We start from the raw sequence: 14737 nt of genomic DNA on the forward strand, positions 1-14737 counted from the left end.
CTCAGGATGGACACCTGCCGGGGATGGCCAGGGCACTGACCATCTGAGGCCAAGGCAAGGCAAGACAGAGGCCTGATGAGTCTGATGCTCACCCAACACTGCTTTTGGCCTGCCTGTTCCAGAACCCATTGTGCACATGCTGACATGTGTCACACACACATTCAGCTGCTGGTGAGAGGTGCAGCTCCCAGGCTATGCCCAGATCCCACCTCATCGGCTGGACTGGGAACCACAGCACCCAGCTGTTTCCAGGGAAACTAAAACTGTTCCTTTGTTCTTTGTCTGTACAAATCCTTTCCGATACTAGCAGCCATTCCCCAGGCCTCCTGAAATCATCATAGCCCACCACCGGTCCAGCTTACAAACCCATCTTTCTGCCCCACACTCTGTATGGAGCCATAATTTTCACAGAATATGCTCTTTATTGCCTAGAGTCCAACTACAAACAAGCTCTAAATCCCACCCAGAACTCCCCCTGGAGCAAAGACTTGTAGAGGTGGGTAGTCACCAGGTTCAGCCCCCCATTGGGGGCCTAGCACTGTGGCAGGGCACATGGGGGGCACAGAAGAAGGGAAGTCAAGGTCCCTGCCCCCAGAGAACTCATCATCTAATTCAGAGGTAAGAAGTAGACACAGGAAACAGCACACAGGGCTAAGACACCACATGAAATGAGAGCTTAGCTGTATGTTTCAAAATCCCACTCTACAGGGGCCACAGGAGCTACAGAAAGCCACCCAACATCAATTTAAAAAACTAGGAATGGCAAAGCAGAGCTTGTAGGAGACAGGCAGAGGTATTAAGAGGCTGTCTTTTCCCTCATAGAGCTCAAAATCTACTGAGATAGGCAAACACAGACACAGTCATCTACAGAACACCAAAGAGAATGTTGAAAACACCAAGCAAGGGCTACAGAGTATGGGGAGGGGCAGAGAAGAGAAGGGACAGTTCTGGCGAGGAAGACTTGGAGATATCTTTCTAGAAAAGGTAACTATTTAAATGTGTTTAAAATGAATAGAATTTTGGGGTGCCTGGCTGGCTCAGTTGGTAGAGCATGAAACTCATGAGTTCAAACCCCACACTGGGCATAGAACTTATGTAAAAGAATTTTTTAATTCTAATAAAAAAATAAAAAATAATAAAATGAGTAGAATTTTGGTCAACAGAAATAGAGAGAAGCGGGTCCAGGGGGAAGAAGCAGTGTGAATACAAATAGAAAGGACACTGCAGATTTAGTAAGAGAACCTCAAGAAGTCCACAGTGGTCAGGAAGAAATAAAACTACATGAAACCACAGATCTGCTTGCCATAGAGGGTCTTGAAGAGCATGTTAAGAATTTTGAACTTGAGGGGCACCTGGGTGGCTCAGTCGGTTGAACATCCAACTTTGGCTCAGGTCATGATCTCGAGGTTTGTGAGTTTGAGCCCCACATCGCCTCACTGCTGTCAGCACAGAGCCCACTTCAGAGCCTCTGTCTCCCTCTCTCTGCCCCTCCCGCACTCATGCTGTCTCTCAAAAATAAAAATAAATAAATAAATTTAAAAAAGAATTTTGAACTTGATTTTTATGGAAAAGTGATAACCCTTTATTCTTTTTTTTAATGTTTATTACTTTTGAGAGAGAGCAAGTGGGGGAGGGGCAGAGAGAGAGGGAGACAGAATCCCATGGAGGCTCTTGCTGTCAGCACAGAGCCCAACACGGGGCTTGAACCCATGAACCGTGAGATCATGACCTGAACTGAAATCAGGAGATGGACACTTAACCGACTGAGCCACCCAAGCGCCTCCCTAACCTTTTATTCTAATGGGAAACTGTAACCCCCCCTTGAGAAGAGACAATCACTCTAGGGATAGTGTGAAGAATGAATTAGAAAGGAAGACTGGAGGCAGGGAGTTGTTTTGGTAGCTGCACAGCAGTCCCAGCGGTCCTGGCAAACAGAAACGAGGCCCACTCCTGAGCAGCGGCCAGAGCAAAGGTGAGGCAGGGAGAGACAAGAAACGAGTTAGGACAGAGTCTCAGCACCAGCAGACCTCAGGGAGCACACACGGGCAAAGGTGGGAAGACATCCAGTTCAACCAGTCATGGCTTCAAACCCCTCCCTCATTTAAAGATTAAGAAAAGGTCACAAAGTAGAAACATCGTTTCCAAGTTCACAGTGAAAGCGGGGGCCCTTGATGAGAAGCCAGGGTCTCCACTTCTCTGCCCAAGGGTTCTTGGGGGCACCGAAGTGAGGAGCAGGAGAAGCTGCATGGAAAAGGGGGGAGCCGACCGCTTTTGCAGGGGAACAGGCAGATGCCTGATTTCCACACACCCAGCCACCCCACATTCACCTTTTCCCATCCTGAAGGAGCTGACTGGGGGATGGAAGTATGGGAGCTGGGGAACAGAAAACACCGATGTAACCCCAAGCGGCTTGCTAATAATACCTAAAATACAACTGAAACTTCAGAGACTACAAAGCATATTTATCTACCTTCCTTGCCCCATTTCCTCCACTCCCACTCTACCTCAAGCCACATTCATTCTTTTGGTCCACAAACCTTCAGAGGGTGCCTACCATTGTGGGTTCTTGGTGGCTGCTGGCTTCCAGGTGTTGCACAAGCCCCCCAGAAGGCACAGAACCGCAGTGCTACCTTGAAAATATTATGCCAGGTGCAAGAAGCCAGTCCAAAAAGGCCACATTTTGTATGATTCCACTTACAAGAAATTTCCAGGATAAGCAAAGCTATAGAGTCAGAAAGTAGGTCAGTGGTTGCCATGGGATAGAAGAGGGCAGAATAGGGAATGAGTGCTAATGGGCACAGAGGGGATGAAAATGTTCTAAAAATGAGGTTTTAATGATGGTTGCACAATACTAAAAAGCACAGAGGGGCGCCTGGGTGGCTCAGTCGGTGAAGGTCTGATTCTTGATTTCAGCTCAGGTCAGGATCCCAGGGCTGTGGGATGGAGCCCCCCATCAGGGAGCTCCATGCACAGCACAGAGCCTGGTTAAGATTCTCTCTCTCTCTCTCTCTCTCTCTCTCTCTCTCTCTCTCTCTCTCTCCCTCTCTCTCTCCCTATGTTCCTCTCTCCCACTGAGTATCTCTTTCTCTAAAATAAAAATAATAATAATAAAAGCATTGAATGTCACACTTTAAATGGGTGTATTGTATGGTACATGAATTACATCTTGATAAAGCTCTTTAACAAAAAGAACTCAAAAACCTGACCTGAATGATCCAATTTCTGTCACACATGGCCAACTTTAGGGGCATCTGTTTTGGTCTGGAGCGGTGTTAACTATGTTCTAGGGTTATCTAAAATTCCAGGGGCTGTGCTTGGCAATAACTTCTGACACTTTCTAGCTCATTTCATGGGGGGACATGGCCTGAGACATTGGGGAGGTAAGGGATGATGTATCCAAAAACAAAAACTACAGAAGAAAAGCCTGGGCTACAGGCTATCAGACAAAACCTGTGCACTAGACCCCCAGGAACTCAACCTCTCTTTCCCTTTTGGCTCAAAACACATTTTCTGACAAGGTTAAAATATCGCTGAGGCCAGTGTTAAACTTCAAAACCTACTAACTCTCACAGATGTCATTAATAGGGAGATGGCCTATAATTAGCAGGAGGGTATATCATCTGCAAGGAAAGATTTTAAAATGAGAACTTATTTGTGTAGATGATAATAAATGACCTTTCAATATCAAGAAATCTCAAAGACTTTTATGCCTATTAATTAGTCCCACTCCTTTCCAGAGGAAGGTGGTCATTTTCCCCATCTGCAGTTTATCTACCTGCTTAATTCCAAAAGCTAAACAGGAATGGAGGGCTTGCCCCAAGTTTACACAGGGGCCTTCCTTTGTCAGACAAACAGCCGTTCTCTGGGTCCTTGGGATTTCATCTCATTGAATAGACACCCAACTTCTCAACAGCAGGAAAAAGGAAGTCTAAAGAGCTCTGTGATAATTATCCCTAATGATTTGGTCAAAATATGCGAGGAGACTCCCTGAAAACTCCATTAGCTCAAAATAGTACCTGTCACACCCAATAGGCACATCTGCACCCCACAGAAAATGAACAGCAAAGGCTTTAATAAGGTCAAGACCTGAAAACAGTGGGCAACACGTGGAACTTCTTCCATCCCATTCTCTCCACTGTAAAGACAGAAGAGCAGCTTTAAAAAAAAATAATAAGTATAAGCATCTCTCTTATCTCTCCAAATAGATTGTAGGTTGCTTCAGTGTTGGAACCATTTAGGTAGGCAAGAAGCATGGGAAAATAATAAATATTTGACTGGCTAAGCATCAGAAGGTTCTCATTTCAAAGTTGGATTCCTTCAGAGCATGTCATTAGGAAATTACTCTGTTCTTATGTCAGCTTTTGTGGAAAATAATTCCTCTCACTGCGGAGTGGGCAATCACCAGTCCTATTCCAAAAGATGGTATGAACATAGGGGTTGCAAACAAGGGCTTGGGAGCCAGGAAGGTGCAGCTTCAATCCCCAGCTCCTCCATTGCAGGCTGCATGACCCTGGGAAAGTTATTTATCTTTCTCTAACTCTCAGTTTCCCTGTTTGAAAACTGACAATAATATTCCCTGCCTCATAGAGTTGGGGGAATTAAGCAAGACAACATATATAACATATAGCTCAACATAGAGCCTAGCATATGATAAGACCTCAATAAATTGTAGCTTAAAAAACATCTTGTCTTTGAGGCCACAAGGCCACAGACCAACATGAATGCAAATAAAAGGAAAACACACTGAAAAACAATGAACAAAAACAGTGAAGATGCTCATGCAAGTTACAAATGCTAGCTAAGTGACAGGACCCCCACAATCCCACTCCCCCTCCCCATTTTCCACTAAGACTGAGAAGCACAAAGTTCTGAGGCTTTTAACACATTTACAAATACAGCAAAGTTATATTTTTACAACCTCTGAATCCCCTGCTAACCCTAAGATTAGAATCACAGAATCTTAAAAATATTAATGCCAAAAGATCGTTAGAAATCAGTCCAACCCTCTCCTTTTACAGATAAAGAAATCCAAGATCGAGAGGTTAAGTAATTTGCCCGAAATTGCCCACTATATTCCATGATTTCTTCAAATATGTGTTATATTAAGCCTCTGCATCCTCCCCCTCTCTTCCCTCTAGCCAAACTCTCCCAACGCCCTATCAATGACAGTACAATGTCAACTGCAAAGGAGAAGCCTATGTATCTCGTGTCCCAGTGAAATTGAAAGTTCCTTAAAACAAAGACTGTGCCTTTGTCTCAGGGCCTACCAAAGAGCCCTCCACATGTGCACACAGACCCACTGACTGACTGAGCAACACACAGTTCTCTGCTCATCCTGTAGGAACTTACCAAGCATCGAATGAATAGGTACATAGCAGACCCTACTTTAAGAACATCATCTTTCTCAGGGGGACCCTGGCTGGCTCAGTCAATAGAGCATGTGACTATCGATCTCAGGGTTGTGAGTTTGAGCCCCAAGTTGGGTGTAGAGATTATAAATAAATAAGGAAGTAAATAAACAAACAAACAAACAAACATTTTTCTCTCCACTACAGATTCAGGCAGAGAACTGCCCATCTAACCAATGAAAGAGTTTCTAAGGACCCCTGGAAAATACCAACATCTTGGGGGCCACAGCTTTGCCACTCTATTGCAATGGCTGTTGTCTTTACTCTCTACCCACTCCACTGACATTCCCTTTATTTGCCTCTGGGGTCACCAAAATTTCTCTTGGTTTTTGCTTCTAATGGGTAAGAAGAGACATAACTGAATAGTGCTTACAAGTCAAGATTCAAGGGTGCCTGGGTGGTTCAGTCAGTTGAGCGTCTGACTTCAGCTCGGGTCATGTTCTCATGATTTGTGAGTTCGAGCCCCACATAGGGTTCTCTGCTGTCAGCCTGACAGCACAGAGTCTGCTTCAGATCCTCTGTCCCTCTCTCTCTCCGCCCCTCCCCTGCTCTCTCTCAAAAAATAAATAGAACATTGAAGAAAACCAAGTCAAGATTCAAAAGCAGAAAGAGAATCTTGGTATGACCCCACTCTCAGGATTTATAAACAGACTGAAGCAAGTCCTGACTGGTACTAGGAGAGCCCAAAGAGCAGAGGATGCAAGCAGGAAGGCAGATGGCAGGCTCCCAGAGGGGGAAAACCTGTGGGATGCTGGGAGGGGTGCCGAATCTGAGACCCCAGTGAACCCCTTTCAGATGTCAAATTTCTTCAGCACACCACAGTTCTCTGAGCTATCCAGACCTAGAGCCTAGAGTGCCTCCTGGCTTCTCCACCTTCCCTGCCCCTCACCTAATCTGGTCCCAAACCTTTCTTTCCCTCTATCATCCAGCTCCTATCATGTAGTTCGGAACTGCCTTGTCCAAGTCATTTCTCACATGGGCCACACAATAGACTGCTAGTCTCCCTACTCAGAAACCCCTCTTTCCAGTTCATCCTGTATCCTGCAGTATCTGATGACCAACTTATCCTAGGTTGTCCAGAACTCTCCCCAATTTTAGTGCTGAAATCTCATGTCCTGGGAAACCCCTTAGTCCCAGACAAACTGAGACAGGTGGCCACCTTACTGCAGTCAGATTAAGATCTTCCCCCAGACAATGCTTTACTCATATCATTTTCCTCACCAAAATGTTCCCCATCTACCATTTCTCATTAAAACTAACCCTAAAGCAGGCCCCAAATCTGCCTCAGAGAATGTATAAGAACCAGAGGTGAGAAAAAAAAAGGATTCTAGGCCTGGCTTTCATCATAGCCCTGTGGAACCCTTAGCAAGTTACTCAGTCTACCTGGACCTCATTTTCCTCATCTGTAAAATTAAGAGGCTAAAACTAGATTTCCTTTGCCATTCCAAAATTTTCCGATTCTATTCTTCTGTACACCCTCTACTCCAGCCAGACTTACCAGCTCACCACAATCCAAACATGTCTTATAAATTCTCGCCTCATACCTTTGTCCTTTCCCTTCTCCCCACCAGGATTTCTCTGCTTTCTTCCTCCCACCTGAATCCCACCAGGAACAACACAAAACCTACCTAATGAAGGGAGCCTGGGCATAGCCCACGAAGACTCCTCATGCACCTAGGTTTTCTAACTCTCAGCACTTCTCATGTCCTGCTTCTGCTGCTCAAACTCCTTTCTATATCAAGCTTCTTTATTCCAACTGGACTAAAATCTCTGCACTTTTGTGATTGCCTTGCAGAATGCTGAACACACAGTCAATGATAGCAAGCATCATCATTAATAACTGACTGGCGTATGGACGCACAAGAAAAAGTCCAAGCAAGGATGTAGATGTGAACAAAAGTAGAAAGTAAAGGCAAATTTAGAATTTTTTGCGCTTAAACTAGATTCTGAAATGCTTCTATAAATCAGTAATTGACTTACTCCACAAAAAGTTACTGAGACTTTCCTATGCATAAGATATTGCTGGCACATCACAGGCACAGAAGTGGGGAATAAGTCGTGACCCAGGTCTCCAATAGCAGCTCTACTCATAGATATCATAGCATCCACATTTTCCTTCACCTTGTGGCTTTTTAGGAAGACCTTAACAGGCTCTCGTGGCAGCAACTCCACCATCATCGCACCCTTCCCTCTCAAAATTAGTCGTGTATTTACTTCTCTCTCTAGCAGGACGAGCCATTAAGTGAAAAAAAAAAACATTAAAATTAAAACAGGTCGATAGATTAAAATATACATATCTACCGACACAAGCAAAACAGCATAAAGCAAATCTCTTCCAGGAACTATATCCTGGCTATTTACCTAGAGCCGCTAGTCTCTACTCTGACAGATTTTTATAAAGTGACCATATCAATAGCCTTCTTTGGTATGACTTAACTGTGGTCCTCCATTAGCCGTGGTAGGCAACATATATGAAGGATGAACTCAACCTACATATCTGTCTTTTGGGACCCCTGCAGCATGCACATGCACACACACTCCCCTAATTAAATGGGGCTGGGACTTGAACAGTATCGCCTACCTAATGACAAACAGGTGCATGAGTAAGTGGGGGAAGTAAATAAACCAAACGGTCTACAGAGGGAGAGGTCAAGCTGGGCTGAGCCGGGCTGGGCCCAGAGTGATTCAGGCTCTACCACAGAATGGGTGTCTCCTGGGATGGCCTAGCAGGACAATTAAAACCCCTATAAATACGATGGGTTTTCAACTCTCTAGTATCCTCTGTGGCTTCTGAATCTTCTGCTCATTCCTCCCTAAGCAGGTAAGGCATGCATGGGGAGGAGGGGGAGGAGGGAGATGAGTAATGGCAGTCTCTATAAGGCTCTTGATAGCAGCTATAATGTGCTGGGCTAGGGGGGTCTGAGACTGCTCCCTGTGCATGACAGGCCTGGGTAGAATCCTGCTTCCTTTTCTTGGTTCTGTCTGAGAATATGATGATAACTGGGGTGGCCCTCTTCCAAGCCTGTAAAATAAATACACATGCCTTTGTTTTAGCATGTCCTGGGCATCCCAAACCTGAGGGCTAGAACTACTGGTGAATAGCTTAGTCTCCCATACTGGAGCATTGACCTTTCATGCAAGTAAGGCAAGACCCAAAAGTTTAGAGCTCATCAGGGACAAGGCCCTAGACCACAGGGCCACAGTAGCATTCAAGTCTCAGTGCAGTGAACTGCCATAAGGGACTCAGCCTGTCCCATGCAATTCACTGTTTGCTATGCATCATTATAGACATCACTGCATGCTTTTGGAAGTCCAATGTGCTTTGTAGTTAGGGCTTCTTGGAGGCTTATAAACTCAGTAACTAGAATTTTTATACCACAGGCAAAATACCATTGAGATCCAGATCCCCAAAGACCTGAATCTCCCAATGTAGCCAGAGTGAATCTAGCTGATTATATATATTTCTTATCATCTGTGCAGTTAATTTGGCTTGCTATCTTTATCTGTAATCATTTTTATATTCATTGATTCTACTTTATAAGCATATCCCAAGTGGTCATCCAGGCCAGAAGCACTTGCTGGGATTTAGTCTCTCAAAAAGTTTGCTTGGCCTATGGCAAGAGACCTCTGGCCTTCCACACTTGAGCAAGGCTCCTTAGAAGACCTGTTTGGCAGGGTCTATTTAGTTGGTGGAGAATTATGTCTTACTGTACTGGCTTCTGGCCCTGCCTCTGTGGGCCTCCTGATATCTCTTCCTTTTTGTTCTAAGAGTTTCAATCAAGCAAGTCCCACCTGGAGTAGGGGATGGGACATGGAAACCACCTACCATATGTTTTTTGCTTTTTATGAAATTGCCACTTTTCCTAGCAGGGAAACCATAGCTGGCACCCATCACCCACTATAGCACATAGTATTTGGAGCCTGATTGTAGATCAGAGGGAGTGTGAGATAAGGCTACGAAGGGGCTCTGTCATTTCTTTTTTTTTTTAATGTTTATTTATTTTGAGAGAGAGGGAGAACAAGTGTGAGTGGGGGAGGGGCAGAGAAAGAGAGAGAGAATCCCAAGCAGGCTCCATGGTGTCAGCATAGGGGCTTTGTCATTTCTTAAGCTTCTTTCCCTGACCAAAAAAGGCCACTTGCCCTCTAGAAATCTGTCTCCTGGTCTCCATCTTAAACACGAAATCTTGTTTCTTCTTTTAGGTTCACCCATCTTTGCTAAAATGGCTCAACTGCTGAACAGCATTCTCACTGTGATTGAGGTGTTCCAGAAACATGCTAAAGAGAATGGGAACTGTACCTCACTGTGCAAGAAGGAGTTGAAGCAGCTGCTCTTGGTTGAGTTTGGAGACATCCTCCGGGTAAGATGCGTAGACTCTGACCCCATGGAGTCAAGTGTGAATGATTCTGACACCTGCATCCAGGGCTTGATGTTTTTTGTTTGATCTGGTCATGTTCCACCCATAGCTAAAGATTTTCAGTCAGCTCCTTAGTACTTCTCTCCCAGAACACACACATTTACAGGCATACACACACACACCTTCTTATAGCTGAGCTTGACAGGAGAGGGTACAAGTTCAAACCAGAAATCATTTCTCAGAAGAAATTCTAGATTCATAGCTTGATTTCTATACTTGAGTGCTGTACACACATCTTCTCATTCATGTATTCATTCATTCAACAAAGAGTTGTGGAATACCTATTCCATGCCAGCACCATCCTAGGCACTGGGGATGCAAACATGAACAAAACAGGCTTCTCTTCCCTCTAGGATCTCATGGTGTGGTTAGAAAGAAGTAGGTAAATAATTACAATATAGCATATAATGGAATAATCATGCCCCCATTGGTCTAGCAAGGGATGAGGTTCAGAGGACCAGTTTATCAAAAAGACTAAACCAAGCCCAAGCCATTTCAAGATGAATGGTGACCAACTGAGGAAGGCTCATACATGACTAAAAGGGTAGGGGTGTGGATACCAGCATACATCTTTGTATCCACAGAACAACTGATTTTGCTCTTTGTTTTATCTTCTCACAGAGACCAAATGACCCAGAGACCGTGGAAACCATCCTGAGCCTCTTGGATAAAGACAGAAATGGACATGTTGATTTTCATGAATATCTCTTGTTCGTGTTTCAATTGGCCCAAGCCTGCTATCATAAACTAAATAATAGGTCATGTGGAGATAGAATCTCTCAGCAAGAAGGGGAGCAGGAGGGAACACAAGACCATAAGTTCCCAGAAAATACAGGCAGACAACATAGGCAGAGGCATGAGGAAGAAAGGCAGGACTCCCATTGCACTCGGTCTGAGAGACAAAACCAGGATGTACACCAGGATCAGTCTGAGAGACAGGGTAGGGACTCCTGCTATGGTCAGGCTGAGAGACAGGATATGGACTCCCATTGTGGTCAGTCTGAGAGACAGGATACAGACTCCCACTATGGCCAAAGATGGAGTCATAAATCTAGCAGTAGCCAGCCTAAAAAACAAGGATATATCTTTGCCTTAAATCATTGTGAGAGACAAATTCACAATTCTTGTTATGGCCAGACAAACCAACAGGAATCAGGCTTTTATTATGGACCGTCTGGGAGGCTGGATCAGAAATCAGGTTATGGTCAGAGAGATAGGCAAGAATTGGACTCTCAATATAGCCAGACAGACAGACAAGACCAGAGTTCCCACTCTAGCCAGACAGACAGACAAGGCCAGAATTCCCACTATGGCCAGACAGACAGACAAGGCCAGAATTCCCACTATGGTCACACAGACAGACAAGGCCAGAGTTCTTGCTATGGCCAGACAGACAGACAAGGCCAGAGTTCCCACTCTAGCCAGACAGACAGACAAGGCCAGAGTTCCCACTATGGCCAAACAGAGAGACAAGGCCAGAATTCCCACTATGGTCAGACAGACAGACAAGGCCAGAATTCTTGCTATGGCCAGACAGACAGACAAGGCCAGAGTTTCCACTATGGCCAGACAGACAGACAAGGCCAGAATTCCCGCTATGGTCAGAGAGTCAGACAAGGCCAGAGTTCTCACTATGGCCAGACAGACAGAGCAGGCCAGAGTTCCCACTATGACCAGTCAGACAGACAAGGCCAGAGTTCCCGCTATGGCCAGACAGACAGACAAGGCCAGAATTCCTGCTATGGTCAGACAGACAGACAAGGCCAGAATTCTTGCTATGGCCAGACAGACAGACAAGGCCAGAGTTCTCACTATGGCCAGACAGACAGACAAGACCAGAGTTATCATTATGGCCAGACAGACAGACAAGGCCAGAATTCCCACTATGGTCAGACAGACAGACAAGGCCAGAATTCCCACTATGGCCAGACAGACAGACAAGACCAGAGTTCCCACTATAGCCAGCCAGACAGACAAGGCCAGAATTCCCACTATGGTCAGACAGACAGACAAGGCCAGAATTCCCACTATGGTCAGACAGACAGACAAGGCCAGAGTTCTCACTGTGGCCAGACAGACAGACAAGGCCAGAGTTCCCACTATGACCAGTCAGACAGACAAGGCCAGAGTTCCCGCTATGGCCAGACAGACAGACAAGGCCAGAATTCCCACTATGACCAGACAGACAGACAAGGCCAGAATTCCCACTATGGTCAGACAGACAGACAAGGCCAGAGTTCTCACTATGGCCAGACAGACAGAGCAGGCCAGAGTTCTCACTATGGCCAGACAGACAGAGCAGGCCAGAGTTCTCACTATGGCCAGACAGACGGACAAGACCAGAGTTATCATTATGGCCAGACAGACAGACAAGGCCAGAATTCCCACTATGGTCAGACAGACAGACAAGGCCAGAATTCCCGCTATGGTCAGACAGACAGACAAGGCCAGAGTTCTCCCTATGGCCAGACAGGCAGAGCAGGCCAGAGCTATCATTATGGCCAGACAGACAGACAAGGCCTGAGCTCTCATTATGGCCAGACAAACAGAGAAGGCCAGGGCTATTGTTCTGGCCAGACACACAGAGAAGGCCACAGTAATTGTTATGGTCAGACAGACAGACAAGGCCTGAGTTCTCACCATGGTCAGTCAGAGACTGGGAAGATAGGGCAAAATAGTTACCTTCAAGGGAGGGAAGAAATAAGCAGAGACTTATATGTTGAGCAACCAGGAAGGTCAGGGAGAGTAAGTCAACAGACTCAAGGACAAGAAGTGGCTCGAAATCAGGGACAGAGATTTCAGTCTAGGGAAGGGCAGCAGAACAGCCACCAGGCATGGGAGCCCGAGGAGGATAACCAACACCACCAACACAAACTCATAGCACAAATCAAGCAAGAAGTGCCACATGGTTATAAAGAAGGTGAATGGCAATCATGTAGTGGTGAGCAGGGCCACAGACAGACACAGGCCAGGCATGAAGAGAGGCAGAGCCACCAGGCAGAGGGAGAGCAGGCCTGCCAAAGCTGGGGCAGACACGGTTGTGAGGGTCAGGAAACTCCATGCAAGATGCAGGCCAGGCAAAACCATGAAGAGGAACAAGGCCATCAGAGACGGGACAGGCAAACCCACGAAGATCTGCAGACCCATCAGAGACAAGAGAGGCAAACCCACGAAGATGAGCAGACCCATCAGAGACAAGAGAGGCAAACCCACGAAGATGAGCAGACCCATCAGAGACAAGACAGGCAAACCCACGAAGTTGAGCAGACCCATCAGAGACAAGACAGGCAAACACATGAAGAGAATCAAAACTATCAGCAAAAATGGGATAAGCAAACCCTTGAGGAGGAAGAAAGGTATCAAGGGTCCCAGGATCAACAACCTTATGGGATCCAGCAAGGCCGTGCTAATAGAGAAAAATTCCACAGGAATGAAAATAGCCAGAGGCAAAATTCCCAGGGAGGATGCAGTAACCTGACACTCCATCCCACCCAGAGCAGTGGGAGGCCCTCAAGGAGAGAACAGGGTGGAAGTCACCCTAACAAGGTAGCTTCTGCTCCCAACGCCCTCTATAACTATGTACAAGAGCAGAAAAGGAATCAGCGCTAGGTTGTGCACACACCAGAGCTAAAGCAGCCTGAAGCCAAAGAAATCTACATGTCAAGTTTATCCTTACTTCTGTTTAAGAGATTGAAAATGTATGTCTTCCTTCTCTCTTCCATCTACTTGTAAAGATGCTTTGAGGACTAGTATTCACTTTTAGGGCATTTCCGTTCTTTAAGCAGCAATTCTAGGGTGTTCCAGTTGGGTTAAGTCTGAGTGGCAAATTGGGTGACATAATCAGATCTCAATTTTGATTAGTTTGGGGATTTAAATCATTTCCTGGTTTTCCCTCTGTGTAGGTGGGGACATGGCTGGGTCACTGAATGGTAGAAACTTCTTCCAAAAGTTCAGAAACAGGGAAGGTATTCCAAAAATACATATTACAGCCCGAAGACAGGACACCTGGTCTTTTGTGAGCTTGGCTCCAATGGACAAAACACCAGGAATTGCAAACCTCATAGCCTAAAATGAAACATGGTGAGATGCTACTAGGAGAGTCAACTCTGAAGTCCACAACACCTCCCACACCTAGGCTCCCAACCCTCACCAGAGGGACATTTCCCTAAGCTGCTACAGCTGACTTGACTGGTTCCAGCTCCATAGCATTCCAGTTTCTGACCATATAAAACAGAGAGAAAGCATATGTCATCTGCTGACAGATTCCAACAAACCAAAACTGTCCCTCCATTGCTCTGGAAAACCCCTCAAAGAAAATCTATGGAAATGTATTAAAATATCCAATAAATGATTGGTGAACAATGACCTTGATGACTCTTTTCCTTCTTCATGGTGGGGATATGCTGTTCTATCTTCACTTGGGTGCTGCTTTCCAAGGATAAGATCTCATTTCTTGACTTCTAAGATGACTTTGTTCTTTGAGTTCCTGAGCACTGAAGAAGGAGAAAGAGGAGGAGGTTGGGGCGGGGGCGGGGAGAAGAGAAGCAGAAGAAGAAGAGAAGGAAGAGGAGGAGGAAGAAGAAGAAAAGGAGTCAATATGAAACAAATAACAAAAAGTCAAAAGGAATTTATCTAAATATTTTCAGCTCCTTCCTCCACAGAGGAGTCAAAGTTGACCCTTACCCTCATTCACCTCCACATTCAAATAGTCATTAAATCTTGCCAACTCTATATCCTTCATACCTTTTGGATCTCTTCCCACTTCTCCATTTCCACTTCCTTTATCTCCCTCTTGTTCAGTGGCTCCCAGTGACTTTAGAATAAAGTTCATACTCCTTAGCATGACACATAGGCCCTTCACCAACTGACCCAGATGACCTACCCAGTTTAGTCTCATGAAGGGTCCCTCCCAGG

The 14737-nt window shown here is 45.6% G+C and overlaps 1 protein-coding gene across 1 annotated transcript; it reads left to right on the forward strand.

Moving 5' to 3' along the window:
• The first annotated feature begins 8197 nt into the window (after positions 1–8197).
• Positions 8198–14188, forward strand: RPTN (repetin). Its single transcript, XM_058715714.1, has 3 exons — positions 8198–8229; positions 9609–9766; positions 10445–14188. Exons 2-3 carry the CDS (start codon positions 9629–9631, stop codon positions 13430–13432), a joined length of 3126 nt encoding a protein of 1041 aa, XP_058571697.1. The 5' UTR covers positions 8198–8229; positions 9609–9628; the 3' UTR covers positions 13433–14188.
• The last annotated feature ends 549 nt before the right edge of the window (positions 14189–14737 follow it).

The sequence above is a fragment of the Neofelis nebulosa genome, chromosome 2 (genome assembly GCF_028018385.1).
Source record: "Neofelis nebulosa isolate mNeoNeb1 chromosome 2, mNeoNeb1.pri, whole genome shotgun sequence".
NCBI lineage: Eukaryota > Metazoa > Chordata > Mammalia > Carnivora > Felidae > Neofelis > Neofelis nebulosa.

Bases quoted from the DNA above. Each gene is read 5' to 3' on its own strand.
- RPTN (XM_058715714.1), top strand. From the start codon at position 9,629: ATGGCTCAACTGCTGAACAGCATTCTCACTGTGATTGAGGTGTTCCAG. The intron at 9,767-10,444 runs GTAAGATGCGTA...ATCTTCTCACAG, and splicing joins AGTTTGGAGACATCCTCCGG to AGACCAAATGACCCAGAGAC.